This window comes from Lolium rigidum, chromosome 7, assembly GCF_022539505.1.
Source record: "Lolium rigidum isolate FL_2022 chromosome 7, APGP_CSIRO_Lrig_0.1, whole genome shotgun sequence".
In the NCBI taxonomy this organism is placed as follows: Eukaryota; Viridiplantae; Streptophyta; class Magnoliopsida; order Poales; family Poaceae; genus Lolium; species Lolium rigidum.
The window spans coordinates 343,248,633-343,261,959 of NC_061514.1; the positions used below are offsets into that span (position 1 = coordinate 343,248,633).

Sequence of the window (13,327 nt, forward strand, 5' to 3'; positions counted from 1 at the left end):
AAACAAGCTTATCATAGCGGTAGGTTCATTTGGAAGCTATGGCATCGGAATAGAGAGAGTGCATTTATTTTTTAATAGAAGAAGGCACTACACGTCCAATTTTAAAGAAAAAATCCAAAATAAATCTTGAACTTTAAATCAGGTTTGATTTAGCTAAGCCTGACAAGCTTAAGGTTTGTTTTGGAATTTTTCCTCACAGCCGAGCTCACCTGCATGCTAATGAAAGATTAATTTGTCGAGGTTTACGCATACCTACCTCATCTCTTTCATTTATATTTATATTTGTTGTTATGTTGAGATTTTATTGTTCAAAATCATAAATATGAGCTAAATTCTCAAACCTATTTTGCGGTATCCAGGATATGTTTAGATGGAGCGTGCACAATACCGCAAAGCAGGCTTTGATGATACCTCAAATAAGTTTTAAGGTATAGCCTTTTAAGCGATCCACTAGAGATGCTTTAATATTTTGTCTACTTTGAAAGCAATCTAAAAGCTGCCACTACGCAGTTACAATATTTTCATTGAAATTCAATTCATTGGTAGAGATCTTGCCGTAATATTTGCGGTTGGTGAAGCCGAAGTTGTCAAGTCATGGCTACACCCAATATTCAAGAAATCGTTAATTTTAACTTATCGGTCAGTTTTAAAATGGAGATTAATCGCTTATTGGCCGATTAATCGATTTTATCGGTCGCCCATTTATTGGCTTAGTTTTATTTGTAAATCCTAATTTTCAGCACTAAATTTTATACAATATACTATGTAAAAATAATATTGAAGTATTAAGCAGAAGTATTACCTTGATTCTTTGCATTTGAATCAATTAAAATGAAAAAATTGAGCTAATTCTCCCCGTCAAGTTCAGTAAACCGGTTTGAGGAGCGGCCACCTGAAATCATCTCCGCTGCCCTTGTTTAATCCTCCAAATCACATGAGCGAGGTGCCGTCCCGGCCTCGTCGCCAAGCGCCGCCGCGCGCCAACACCGCCGGTGCCGGCGTCGAGGGAGCCATCCGCATCGACCTTCAGGATACCATCACTCCCGTTCTGGTCCGATGAACCGGACCATCAGATTGCACCATCACTCCCGCGCCGCACACGCCACTGCAGCCTAGCTGACGCCAGCGGCAGTTCGCCCCTTCCCCGCTCCTCTCACGAGCATGCAGCCGCGGCCCGTCACGGCGGTGGCGGTGGCGGCGGGCGCCTCCGCGCCGTTCCCGCCGTCATGGGCGCACCGGATCCGCTCGGCGGCGTCGCAGGGGCACCACTTCCACGCCATCGCCCTCTTCCTCCAGATGAGCGCATCGACCCCCGCGCCGCCCCGCTCCTCCGTCCCGGCCTCCCTCCCGGCCGCGCTCAAGTGCTGCACCGTGCTCGGCCTCCGCGCCCTCGGCGCCTCCCTCCACGCGCTCGCGCTCCGCTCCGGCGCCTTCGCCGATTGCTTCACCGCCAACGCGCTCCTCAACCTCTACTGCAAGCTCCCACCTTCTTCCTGTCCCTCCTCCGAGACGCATGGCGCGGCAGGACAATCAGAGTCGGCTGCATTTCACAGCGCGCGGAAGGTGTTTGACGAAATGCCCGAGAAAGACACGGTGTCCTGGAACACGCTGGTGCTGTGGTGCGCGGAGAACGGGAGGCACCAAGAGGCTCTGGGATTGATCAGGGAGATGTGGGGAGACGGGTGTAAGCCCGACTCATTTACCTTGTCGAGCGTGCTGCCGATCTTTGCCGAGCGCGCCGATGTCCGGAGGGGGATGGAAGTGCATGGCTTTGCGACCAGGAACGGCTTTGCTGATGATGTGTTCGTCGGGAGCGGCTTGATCAACATGTACGCGAATTGCACTCGGACGGATTACTCAGTCAGGGTGTTTGACAATCTCCCGGGGCGAGATGCCATCCTGTGGAACTCGATGCTTGCAGGGTGTGCACAGAATGGGTCGGCTGAGGAGGCTCTTGAAATATTCCGTCGTATGCTGCATTCTGGGATCAGACCTATGCCCGTGACTTTCTCGAGCCTCATACCTGTCTGTGGGAACCTGGCCTCGCTGCATCTCGGGAAGCAGCTGCATGCGTATGTGATATTTGGCGGGTTAGATGGTAATGTGTTCATAACCAGCTCCCTGATTGACATGTACTGCAAATGTGGGGACGTTAGCACTGCTCGTCACATCTTTGACCGGATTCAGTCACCTGACATTGTATCATGGACTGTGATGATCATGGGACATGCATTACATGGTCCAACAAGAGAAGCTCTGGTGTTGTTTGACAGGATGGAGTTGGGAAATGTCAAGCCTAACGATATCACCTTCTTAGCAGTCTTGACTGCATGCAGTCATGCTGGATTGGTGGACAAGGGTTGGAAGTACTTCAACAGTATGTCAGACCATTATGGCATTGTTCCTTCCCTTGAGCATCACGCAGCACTTGCAGACATCCTTGGCCGTGCGGGGAAGTTAGAAGAAGCATATAATTTCATCTCTGAGATGCCAATAAAACCAACTGCAAGTGTCTGGTCTACCTTGTTAAGGGCATGCAAGGTCCATAAAAATACTGTCTTAGCTGAGGAAGTTGCCAAAAGAATCTTCGAGCTTGAACCTAGGAGCATGGGATCTCATGTAATTTTATCAAATGCGTATTCGTCCTCCGGCAGATGGAATGAAGCAGCCCACCTGCGAAAATCTATGAGAAAGAAGGGCATGAAGAAGGAACCAGCTTGCAGCTGGATTGAAGTGAAGAACAAAAGGCATGTGTTTGTAGCTCATGATAAGTCCCATCCTTGGTATGAAAGGATTATTGGTGCACTTAATGTTTTCTCAGAGCAGATGGCACGTCAAGGGTATGTTCCCAATACAGAGGATGTTTTCCAGGATATTGAGGAAGAGCAGAAGAGCCATGTGTTATGTGGTCACAGTGAGAAACTTGCAATGGTATTTGGTATTATAAGTACACCACCTGGAACGACAATTCGTGTAATGAAGAATCTCCGAGTTTGTGTTGACTGCCACACGGTAACAAAATTTATTTCAAAGATAGTTGGGAGGGAGATTGTTATGCGTGACGCAAACCGTTTCCACCATTTTAAGGATGGGAATTGCTCCTGCGGGGACTTTTGGTGATTGAGCTAAAGTTCGGTATCGCTTCATGCTCATGATAGTTGGGAGGGAGATTCTTATGCGTGATGCAAACCGTTTTCCACCATTTTAAGAATGGCAATTGTTCCTGCAGACACTTTGGATGATTGAGCTTAAGTTTGGGCTCACATCATGTTCATGACATGAGTTCCTATTGCACATGCCCCTCTGTTCCCAGGATATGCCTTTTAGACCATGGTATTATTTCTGGAAAAAGTGCCAGGGCAATGAAGGTTGCTTGAACTTCACTAGACATATATCATGTGTTCTTCGAGTGGGGAGGCAGTCTGTTTTTTCTGAACTTACAATACTATGATGATAGCATTTTTTGCAGACACAATAGCTAAACTAGAGCCATCTGAACATCAAAACATAACTATATGTATTTGGCCTTTTAACATATTGGTATTCCAGTCTTCGGAAAAATATATTCAGGTATACTTGTTACCGTTACCTTGACGATGCTACTTTACTGACTGATATAATCCAGTTTGTTAGATGTGTTGCCAGCCACATAAGCCATTTTAAGTATTATTATGACTCAGTTGCCTTTCTTTGATCTGTTAAACCTGTTAACCAGAACCTCCATTCCCCAATTGTGAAAATTAGTGATGTCACTCAATTTCAAAAGAATGTCACTCTAGGAAATGCTATTTAAGCAAGTGAAATTGATGATTTGCCACTTCACTTCCTGTTTGATCATATAATGCCACTCTTGCATTTCTTAGAGTGCATATCATCAATTTCCCCCTTCCTCAAATAGCCGGTCATGTAGGTTTTCTTCACAGCACCTTGTTTACCTGTCCGCCTTGCACCAAATACACTGTTACATATTGAAAGTAATGTGGGGCCTGAAGCAAGATTAGTTAAGTTGTACAAGTTATGCAAATCCTTAATATTCACCTTGACATTGGGAGTACAAGATAGTCCTGATACCTGTTACTTTAGTTGCTATATATAGCGAGTTCTAAATGGTTCTGCTACTTCTTGCTTCAATCGGTTGCATTGTATCAGAGATAGAAGGATTGCCAGCTGTCCATCTTAACTGGCCTTCATATCCCTGATTGTTCCGCTCTTGTTTTCCAACTCCCTGGTCCTGATGATGCTCAGTCAGAAGGATGATTGGTGTAAACATGAGATGGGGTGTCTTAATTAGTTTTGGTATCTAATCGATGCATGCTACCACAGGGAGCCATGGAGAGTGTCTTAATTAGCCAATGTCCGTAGTATCTAATCAATGCATGCTACAGGGAGAGCGTCTTAATTAGCTTTGGTATCGCATCAATGCATACTACAGGGAGAGCGTGAAAGCAATTCCGTTGCCGAGACGTGCTTAGCACCTTTCACTACCAAGGGTTTTGGCACATGCAGATATGATGCGTGTAGTATAGTCAGTCCATTGTCACATCTTGGAGCATTCGTTCTGTTGTACTGAGCCTGTCAGTAGCCCAATTAATTATCGGCTAACAAGCTCATTCCGTTTGATGCACACTGAAGGCTGGTTAGTGCTACCGTAAGAAGACCAGCATGTCTGGCTAGTTCGTCTTGTCCAATGCCCATGCGGATATTAATTCCATGTTGATGTCAAGGCAGGTTTGGGTCGCCCAGGAGCCAGACAAACAGAGAACCTTCACCTGTCCTCTTGTCGGCCAAACTTACGGTATAAATACAGCATCCTCAACTCGGCTCAAGTCACACGCAATCCTCCAGTTGAAAGTCTCAGAAGCAGAGCCGGGCAATCTATTAAGCAGTACCGTGGTGGTTGTTGTCTGGATGATGGTGGCATTGCTGGCCTGTTCGTGGGCATTGAGCGCCCTGTCACGGCTCATGTGGAGGCCCCGGGTCATCACGAGGATGTTCCGCGTGCAGGGCGTGCACGTACCAGATTACTCCTGCTCGGAATATCGGCAATATGAAGCGGTTCCTCCTTGGGAGCGCTGGCCTCGTGCTGAACATCGGCTGCCACGACTACAGTGCCATGGTGCAACCCTGGTCACGGAAATATCGATGGTGACGAGTGGAAGCGCCATGGGAAGGTCGTCCACCCGGTCTTCAACATCGACAAACTAAAGGTATATACAGTAGGTAACTCTTTGAAAAGCTAAGATTTGTGAGGTACTTCTCGACTTCTGTTGACACTTCTTGCATGTGTGAGGAGGCTCTGCTCGGCAGATGTTGGCTGTGACCGTGTCCGAATTGGTTCGATGATGTACGAGTGGGAATTGAAGTTGAAGAAAGCCGCCGGCAACGTGGAGATTGAGATGAGTAGCCAGTTTGATGAGCTTGTGGCTGGCGTGATCTCGCGCGCGGTATTCCGGGGTGATCACAGAGCGGCCAATGGAATCCATATAGCACAGGAGCTCCAGTTTCTCGTCTTCTCGAGTATATTCAAGTTTTTGAGCCATATCCCGGGATTCAGGTATATAGGTCGCAACTCTTTGAACAGCTAAAGGTATATAGGTCGCAACGCTTTGAACGACTGGAAGCGCCATAGGAAAGACGTCCACCCGGCCTTCAATGTGGACAAACTAAAGGTATATAGGTCGCAACTCTTTGAACAGCTAAGATTTGTGATGTACTTCTCGACTTTTGTTGACACTTGTTGCATGTGTGATGAGGTTCTGCTTGGCAGATGTTGGCTGTGACCGTGTCCAATTGTGTTGGTTTGATGGTGTTCCAGTGGGAAGTAAAGTTGAAGAAGGCCGTCAGCAATGTGGAGATTGAAATGAGTATTCAGTTTGATGAGCTCGCGGCTGACGTGATCTCGCACGTGGCATTCGGGAGCGACCACAGAGCGGCTAATGGAGTACATTTATCACAGAAGGAGCTCCATTTTGTTGCCTTCTCCAGTATATTCAACGTTTTGTGCCACATCCCAGGATTCAGGTACATAGCGATAGAACTTGTTAAATTTCTCATTTAGTTGGTTCAAATGAGGACAGAGCAAAACTCAAAATCACTGCGTGTTTGTGAAATTAATCAGGTACCTTCCAACAAGAGGTAACCTGAAAATGCGGAAGCTCCAGAAAGATGTACAGGACATATCCACCAACATTGCCAAAAATAGGGTGGCCACCAAGGACACCGCAGGCTGCAGGAACGACATGCTCAGGGAGGGGTTCACAGCCAAGAACGGGCAGAACCCGCTCATGAGCATGGACGAGATCATTGAGGAGTCCAAGACCTTCTACTTAGCTGGGCACGAGACCTCTCAGTTTCTCATCTGGACAATGTTCCTATTGAGGACATACCCAGAGTGGCAAGAGAAGCTCAGAGAGGAGGTGCTAAGAGATTGCGGCAAGGAAACTCCTGTCGACGACATGCTCAACAAGCTGAAGTTGGTCAACATGTTCATCCTTGAAACTCTCAGGCTGTACAGCCCCATCGCGCAAATCCAGAAGAGAGCGAGCTCGGCTGCATCAAGGTGTCCGAATGCGCGATCCTGTCGTTTTCCATCAAGACGATACACCGTGACAAGGATGTCTGGGGCGAGGATGCCGACGAGTTCAAGCCTGAGACGTTTGAGAATGGGGTGATGATGGCCACAAAGCAGCCCAATGCGTTTCTGCCCTTCCCCAGCGGACCGATGGCGTGTCGGGCAAAACTTTGCCATGATTGAGGCGAAGATCGTGTTTGCGATGATCCTGCAGAGGTTCTCAATGTCTCTGTCTCACGGTGCGTCCTAGGCATGGGCGTCAGATGGTCCTCGATAGACTGCTCGGTTCAAAACTTCAAATATCTCATCATCTTCACTGTACCATGTATACACACCCTTATTTTGAACTTGAATAAAATTGCTATAAGGTGCTGTATCATGTCTAGTCTAGGAACATGATTGGTGTGGCCATACATGATTGGACCTTCAATTAATTATTGATCCGTTTAAAGGTTCTAGCATGTGGTGAAATGGATTAATACATGCTGAGCATAGATCGAGACATCACAGTGAGTACAGTGAGCTTGACTGTCCACTAAGCGGACTTGCTGCCGCTGCTATGAAGGCATATATTTCTAGCAATACAAAAAGGGAAACCAACAATCTTTCCAGCGATCCAATATTACAAGAACACGAGTATTACAAACAAGGCCTCCAAGTGACATTCAGATTTCAGGGCATGTAACATCGCCCTGAATAGCGAAAGCACTAGTAGGGTAAGCAGTATATCGAGCTAACAGCTATCATGAGTTCATGACACATAAAAACATTTTTTTCCTCGTTCATGGTAGCTAGTTTTTACACATAAGGCCGTAGCCCGGCGTTATATCTCAATGGCATTCCAAACGACGGAACGATGCATAGTGCTGAAATATGCTTACAAATCGAGACCAAGTACACACGCACTGGCATGTTTTGTGTCTACTTCTGAATATTTTGTGTGTTGAACGTCACCAACGAGATACCCTGGATAGTGCTTACAATCTTCGGATAAGATTCTACAGAGAGTAATATGGGATAACACTTTATTTCGAACAAAAAACTGAACTATGAATTGCCATCATCTAATTTTGACGGTACTTCCGCATTACAAACTAGCTAACAATTCGAGGTCATACTGTCAAAGATGAGAGTTAAGCATCACAACTAAGAAGATTTCATAGAATTCTAGCCCCTTCCGTGCAACTAGCACGATAGCACCTCCCCTCCCGGAGAGCTCAACGTACATCATCATCGTCCTCATCATCATCAGTAAAACACATGAAAGGGCCAAATATCACACTAACCGCCGTCACCGGTATGCACATGCCCAGTGCGAGCCCTAATAACTGCATTCCCTCGCCACGGCCCTTCATCGCATCGGAAAAAGACGAGCCGAGAACTGTTCCCACACCAATGCCTAGAATGTACAGACATGCGAAAAATAGCTGCAAAATCAGACCGGGGAGCAAAAGTGAGGGCCGGCGTGCGAGCAGCATGATGAAATATACAAAATGTAACTCACACCAAATAAAAAAAGAGAGATGAGATGTGTAATCTTAAATTTAGTTAGAGTTACATATGTAGAAAAGAAATTATAACGTACGGAGTACTTGTCTTGCGAAAAATAATACTGTCGAAAGGCGGCCCTCAGAGTATAATAACAAAGCATGTTAATTAAAGAAAGTTGCCGCTAGACTAGAAGAAACAACGAAAGAAATTACTTGGACGGTGCACGCACCCATATATGATAACGCGGCGGCCGTGTTTTCTTGCGGTCGTCCCTCGCTTCTTGTTCTTGGTGCTGCTCCTCGTCGTGGTTGTAGGCCGCCGTGTCCCCGTGGTACCAGTATTCGCCCACGTTGCCCTCCTTCGAGGCAGCGGGTGGCTGCAACGCTGGGACCATCAGATCGCCGCCGTGGCGTATGCCGCCGGCCATCGGTGAGCTAGTGGATTCCCCAGCGCCGTTGGTGCATCCGAGTTGGATGTTCACGACGTGGTGGCGATCGCTGTGATGGTCCATACTTGAAAGGAAGCACGGGATATGGGCTTGTGCTACTCCGTGGGTTTGGACTCTGGACACGCTAACGAGAAGATCCTGTACGAGGTTATTTGAACAGAACACGACACCTTCTTCGACTAGTGTCCGTCTCCGCAAGGGAACGACGGGAGGTCTAGAATTGTTATAAGGTGTTTGGTTCGTGGTATTGTAACTTTGGAGTATATACAACAATACAAGGTGTTTGGTTCGCTGAATTGTGTATTATAAGGTGTTTGGTCCATAAGGACATGATCTATATACATTTTTTAGCTCAAAATACAATGGAATTTTTACAGAAACTTTGCACAAATACACAGACCATATATACCTATTCACATAAAAAAAATTGAAGCTTCCAACCACATATTTCAACATTTTCAAAAACCGAGCACCAGTGTGCACGGGTGATGTAAGTCCGCGTTCCCTAGTTCGACATTAAATTAGTGATGCCCCAAAATAATATAAAGATACATGGGTATGAAACCAACTTTTGTTAAATCGAGACCAAACATATGCAGGTCCACCGACCTCGGTGAAGGACACCATCTCACAATCCGACTGCCGCATTGTCCACACGATCACGATGGCTGCCACCATCGACGAACGAGAGCTGCCGCCGCTATCCCCAAACTATTGGCCTGCCATCGGATGGATAATTATTGCCACACCCACACCACCCCATCCATACGACGATGCCGCAGGATCACTCGCCGCCCCACACGAGAAACGCTGGGGAAGAAGATTGGTGATGCGATCTCCTCGTCAAGGGTACGCTAGGCTGCGTCGGTTCTACTTCGCGGGGAACAAAATAACCCTGCCCGCTATGCAGGCTTCGCATGGCGGTGGCAAGGGTAGGAGGGATGGGTGGAGAGATGCACGTCATCGGTTGGGGTTTCTCCGAATCCTAGGCCACATGTCGGAGCGGCATAGGAGTAATCAAAAGTTTTGAAGTTTTAAAGTCTGAATGATGGGTCAAGATTTTTCATATGCAAGCACTACAATTTCTGGAAGTGCCAAAATTAGGATGTGCTAGGCTGCTAGCAGTGGAAGGTTTCAAAGCGGGGAAAAAAATCGTGCTAGGGAATAACTGGCTTGCCACTGGAAAAGCAAGTGTGAATCACAGTTGCTAAACGTGTCTGCGGTGCAGTTGTATGCGTGACGTATATCCCAGGGTATCTGGACATAATGATGGGATGTTGCCGTACTTGGACTATAACTGCAGAATTGACAGGGTTGCCATTAGAAAAAGACAACAGACCAGCAGTGCTAGACCGGGCCGAGTAGTGATCAAGGAAGTCGCCATTCTAGTCCACCAACCCACCAACAACTAGAGTGCTGATCGTCACAGGCCCACCAATGCAGATCTCCTGGACCCGCCATATACAACCACAGAAACCTGCCAGCTTAGACACGATCCTTGCTAGAAAAAACAGTGAGCTTGTACATTTTTCAATGCCATGTCAATTAGCGTCCAGATACATTAAAATTTAAATAAAATATATGACATCTTATTATAGGACCGAGCAAGTTCGGAACATCACACGGACCATCTTTCTAGATATTATTTAGTATCTTGATATATTCGACAACTGCAAGATATCATTTGTTGAGACAGAGAGACTATATACTTCCTCCTCAGTAAGAAAATAAGTGAATATGTTTTTTTATAGATTCACATGTACCCATACACTAAAACGTGTCAATTCTATGGTTCATCGGCATAATATAAATCCTAGTCACTTATTTCCAAATAGAGGGAGTAATTTTATTTGTTATCGGGTTGTTCAGTGGCATGCCTCCCTCGTTTGTACCATTTTTGTTGTTTCCTTTGACAACATAAGATATGAGATGCTCTTTTAGTTGTCTGTTCCAAAAAAAAGGGCATAGAAACATGTTACTCCATCCGTTTTATATTAGTTGTCACTGATTTATTACCACGGAAATGCAATTTTGATCTCAGGTGCATATGCTCCTGCTACAGAGAAAAACATTTTAAAATATCACAAAAAATACGAACACAAATTTCATGCGTACATGTCAACAATTCATATGTGTATGCCAAGTTTCGCGCGAAACCGATAGGTTTTGTGTCCTGTGTAAAAATGACAAGCAAAACGTCTTGTGAAGAGCTTATATTTAGCACCAAATTTTAACTTTTTTACACATGACACAAAAAGTATCGATTTTTCGTGAAACGACTTTGCAAACACATAGAACATCAAGATGTATCCGTAACATTTTTTATCGGAATTTTTTGACATTATATAATATGTTGAAATTTAATTTTAAAAACCAGGAGCATGTGCTCCCGGGAGCAGAAACAGCATGTCCCCATATAAAGTTGTATTGAACCGGTGACACAATTTATATGGAATGGAGAGAGTAACATGTTTGTGTAGTTTTATTTTTGCAAAATCAGCGCTTAACTGTGAAAGGGAGGAAATAATATACTCCATTGATTCAAATTAATTATCTAAAAAAAGATGTATCTAAACATGTTTTTAGTATAGAACTATAGATACATCTATTTTAGGGCAATTATTTTGAACCCGAGGGATTGCTATCGTTCTAGAAAGTGTAGGACATACAACACTAAGTAAGCCGCATTCACACGTAATTTTTTTGACACAAGGCATTCACACGTGGTTTGTCTCAGCGAGATCTGTACGTTTTAGGACGGAGATCGAATGCTACTCGCGTGGGACTCGTGACTCTCAAGTCCAAACAGAGATTCTGGATACAAACACGTATACTTGGAAGTACTCCGTACGAAAAAGCGAGGAACCTGATTACTGTTTTCCTTTTCTCCATGGTGTTGGCCATCCTTTTTACGAGTACTTTTCCGCCTCTCCGACATGATGGCATCCAACCAAACATCTCAACTGAAGCAACGACCCCGACACGCCATGCATACTTTGCTATGCATGCTTCAACCGTCAACACGCCCCATAATGTACTCTCCCGCCCACACGCACCGGCGCACGCATAAATACGCGAGCGCGCCCTCAGCACCTCACACGGAGTCACAAACCCACCGCAGCAGCGAGCAGCACCAGCTAGCTAGCTCGCCAGCAATGGCCGCCACCGCCGCGCTCATCGCCCTAATCGTCCTCGCCGGCACCACCTCCCACTCCGAGGCCGCATCATCGGCTGCAGGCGAGAAAACGACGCACATCAAGCTCTACTGGCACGACGTGGTGAGCGGGCCGAGCCCGACGGTGGTGCAGGTGGCGCACGCGGCGTCGACCAACGCCTCCAAGACGGGCTTCGGCGGCGTGGTGGTCATCGACGACCCGCTCACCGAAGGGCCGGCGCTCACCTCCTCCAGGCTCCTCGGGCGCGCGCAGGGCACCTACATCAGCGCCGGCAAGGACGACGTGTCGCTGTTCATGAGCATGAACTTCGTCTTCACCGCCGGCAGGTACAACGGCAGCACCGTCGCCATCATGGGCCGCAACGCCGTCTTCAGCGCCGTGCGGGAGATGGCCGTCGTCGGCGGCACGGGGGTCTTCAGGTGGGCGCGAGGGTACGCGCAAGCCAGGACGCACACCTTCGACTTGAAGACCGGCGACGCCACCGTCGAGTATAACGTATTCATCAAACACTAGTCAGTCACTGCTGCTAGTTCCACGTTGGTTTGAATATTTGATTCGTACGCGTTGATGCGCGAATCCACCCTTCGAAAATAAAAGCAATTATACATTAAGTTCAATCGCACTATACTGTTCTTGGTGTTGCTTTAATTTTAATCAAAATCTACGGCGAGAGAATATTAATAAGTTCAATCGTGTGTTCTTGGTGTTGCTTTAATTTTCATCCGAAACTGCGGTTAGAGGAGAGAAAGGTTGTTGTAACAGTAGCTAAAAAAACAGTACCCAACTCTCGATCAATTGGTCTAATCACAAACTGCTGCTAGAAGAGTACTTTGAATTTTGGAGCACTAAATAAAATGGAACGGTGGATTATCTGACCGGCGAGTTTGTTGCGCGCTGGTTGGTGTTCTATGTCCAATCCATACAGCTGCAAAGAGCTATCAGATCCGGAAACTTTTAATCTCGGGTGCATATGTTTTTTTTATCTAAGATATTATTTAAAATGTGATTTTTTGAAAATTACGTCGAATGTGCATCTTCACATTCTACGCGTGCACGTAAAGTTGCAACAAAATCCATATTTTTGTAATTAAGATTAAAAATAAGATCAAAATGTTGTTGTCGATGATATCATATTCTTTCTTCAGTTGTAGTTGCTTCAGTGACACTGAGATCAAAGCTAGGCATCTACAACAATTGCTAATTCACCGACCTGGTCATTGGATCATGATATTTTCTGAGTAATCAAGGGAGAACACTATTTTTTGATTAGAGCATATCCAACATCATCCCCCTTACTTGGCTCTTCTATGATTTGCCCTTCTTTACATTGCAATTTATTTTTTGCCACATCTTACTTTGGATTTTGATATTTTGCCGTCTAACAGCTTGGGCCCTACGCATCTAATTTAGCCGTTGCGATGCCCATCGTCCTCGTCCAAAGTGGCGTCGGCTTCCCGACCTTGCGCCACCATGACCATACGTCCTTCCGGTAAGGTATGCACCGTAGGATAAAGGACATTTACTTTGTACGGTCCTGCTGCCGACGTGGTCCCATGCCCCAAGTTCCTCGTCGTCCCCCACGTGTAGTTCGTTGGAGCCAAATCCCACGGCGTTGACGCCCGCGCCATGTCCCGTGTTCCC

At 46.3% G+C, this 13,327-nt stretch overlaps 2 protein-coding genes and 1 pseudogene across 2 annotated transcripts; all 3 read left to right on the forward strand.

Moving 5' to 3' along the window:
* Positions 1 to 1,520: 1,520 nt before the first annotated feature.
* LOC124675580 (putative pentatricopeptide repeat-containing protein At3g23330) lies at positions 1,521 to 4,827 on the forward strand. The gene is made up of 2 exons (XM_047211660.1): positions 1,521 to 3,570; positions 4,729 to 4,827. The coding sequence occupies exon 1, from the start codon at positions 1,576 to 1,578 to the stop codon at positions 3,118 to 3,120; it is 1,545 nt and encodes a 514-aa protein (XP_047067616.1). The 5' UTR covers positions 1,521 to 1,575; the 3' UTR covers positions 3,121 to 3,570; positions 4,729 to 4,827.
* An 84-nt stretch (positions 4,828 to 4,911) lies between these two features.
* LOC124673560 lies at positions 4,912 to 6,821 on the forward strand (annotated as a pseudogene).
* A 4,844-nt stretch (positions 6,822 to 11,665) lies between these two features.
* LOC124669544 (dirigent protein 22-like) lies at positions 11,666 to 12,262 on the forward strand. Its single transcript, XM_047206147.1, has one exon. The coding sequence runs from the start codon at positions 11,666 to 11,668 to the stop codon at positions 12,197 to 12,199; it is 534 nt and encodes a 177-aa protein (XP_047062103.1). The 3' UTR covers positions 12,200 to 12,262.
* Positions 12,263 to 13,327: the final 1,065 nt, after the last annotated feature.

Bases quoted from the DNA above. Each gene is read 5' to 3' on its own strand.
- LOC124675580 (XM_047211660.1), top strand. From the start codon at position 1,576: ATGCCCGAGAAAGACACGGTGTCCTGGAACACGCTGGTGCTGTGGTGC.
- LOC124669544 (XM_047206147.1), top strand. From the start codon at position 11,666: ATGGCCGCCACCGCCGCGCTCATCGCCCTAATCGTCCTCGCCGGCACC.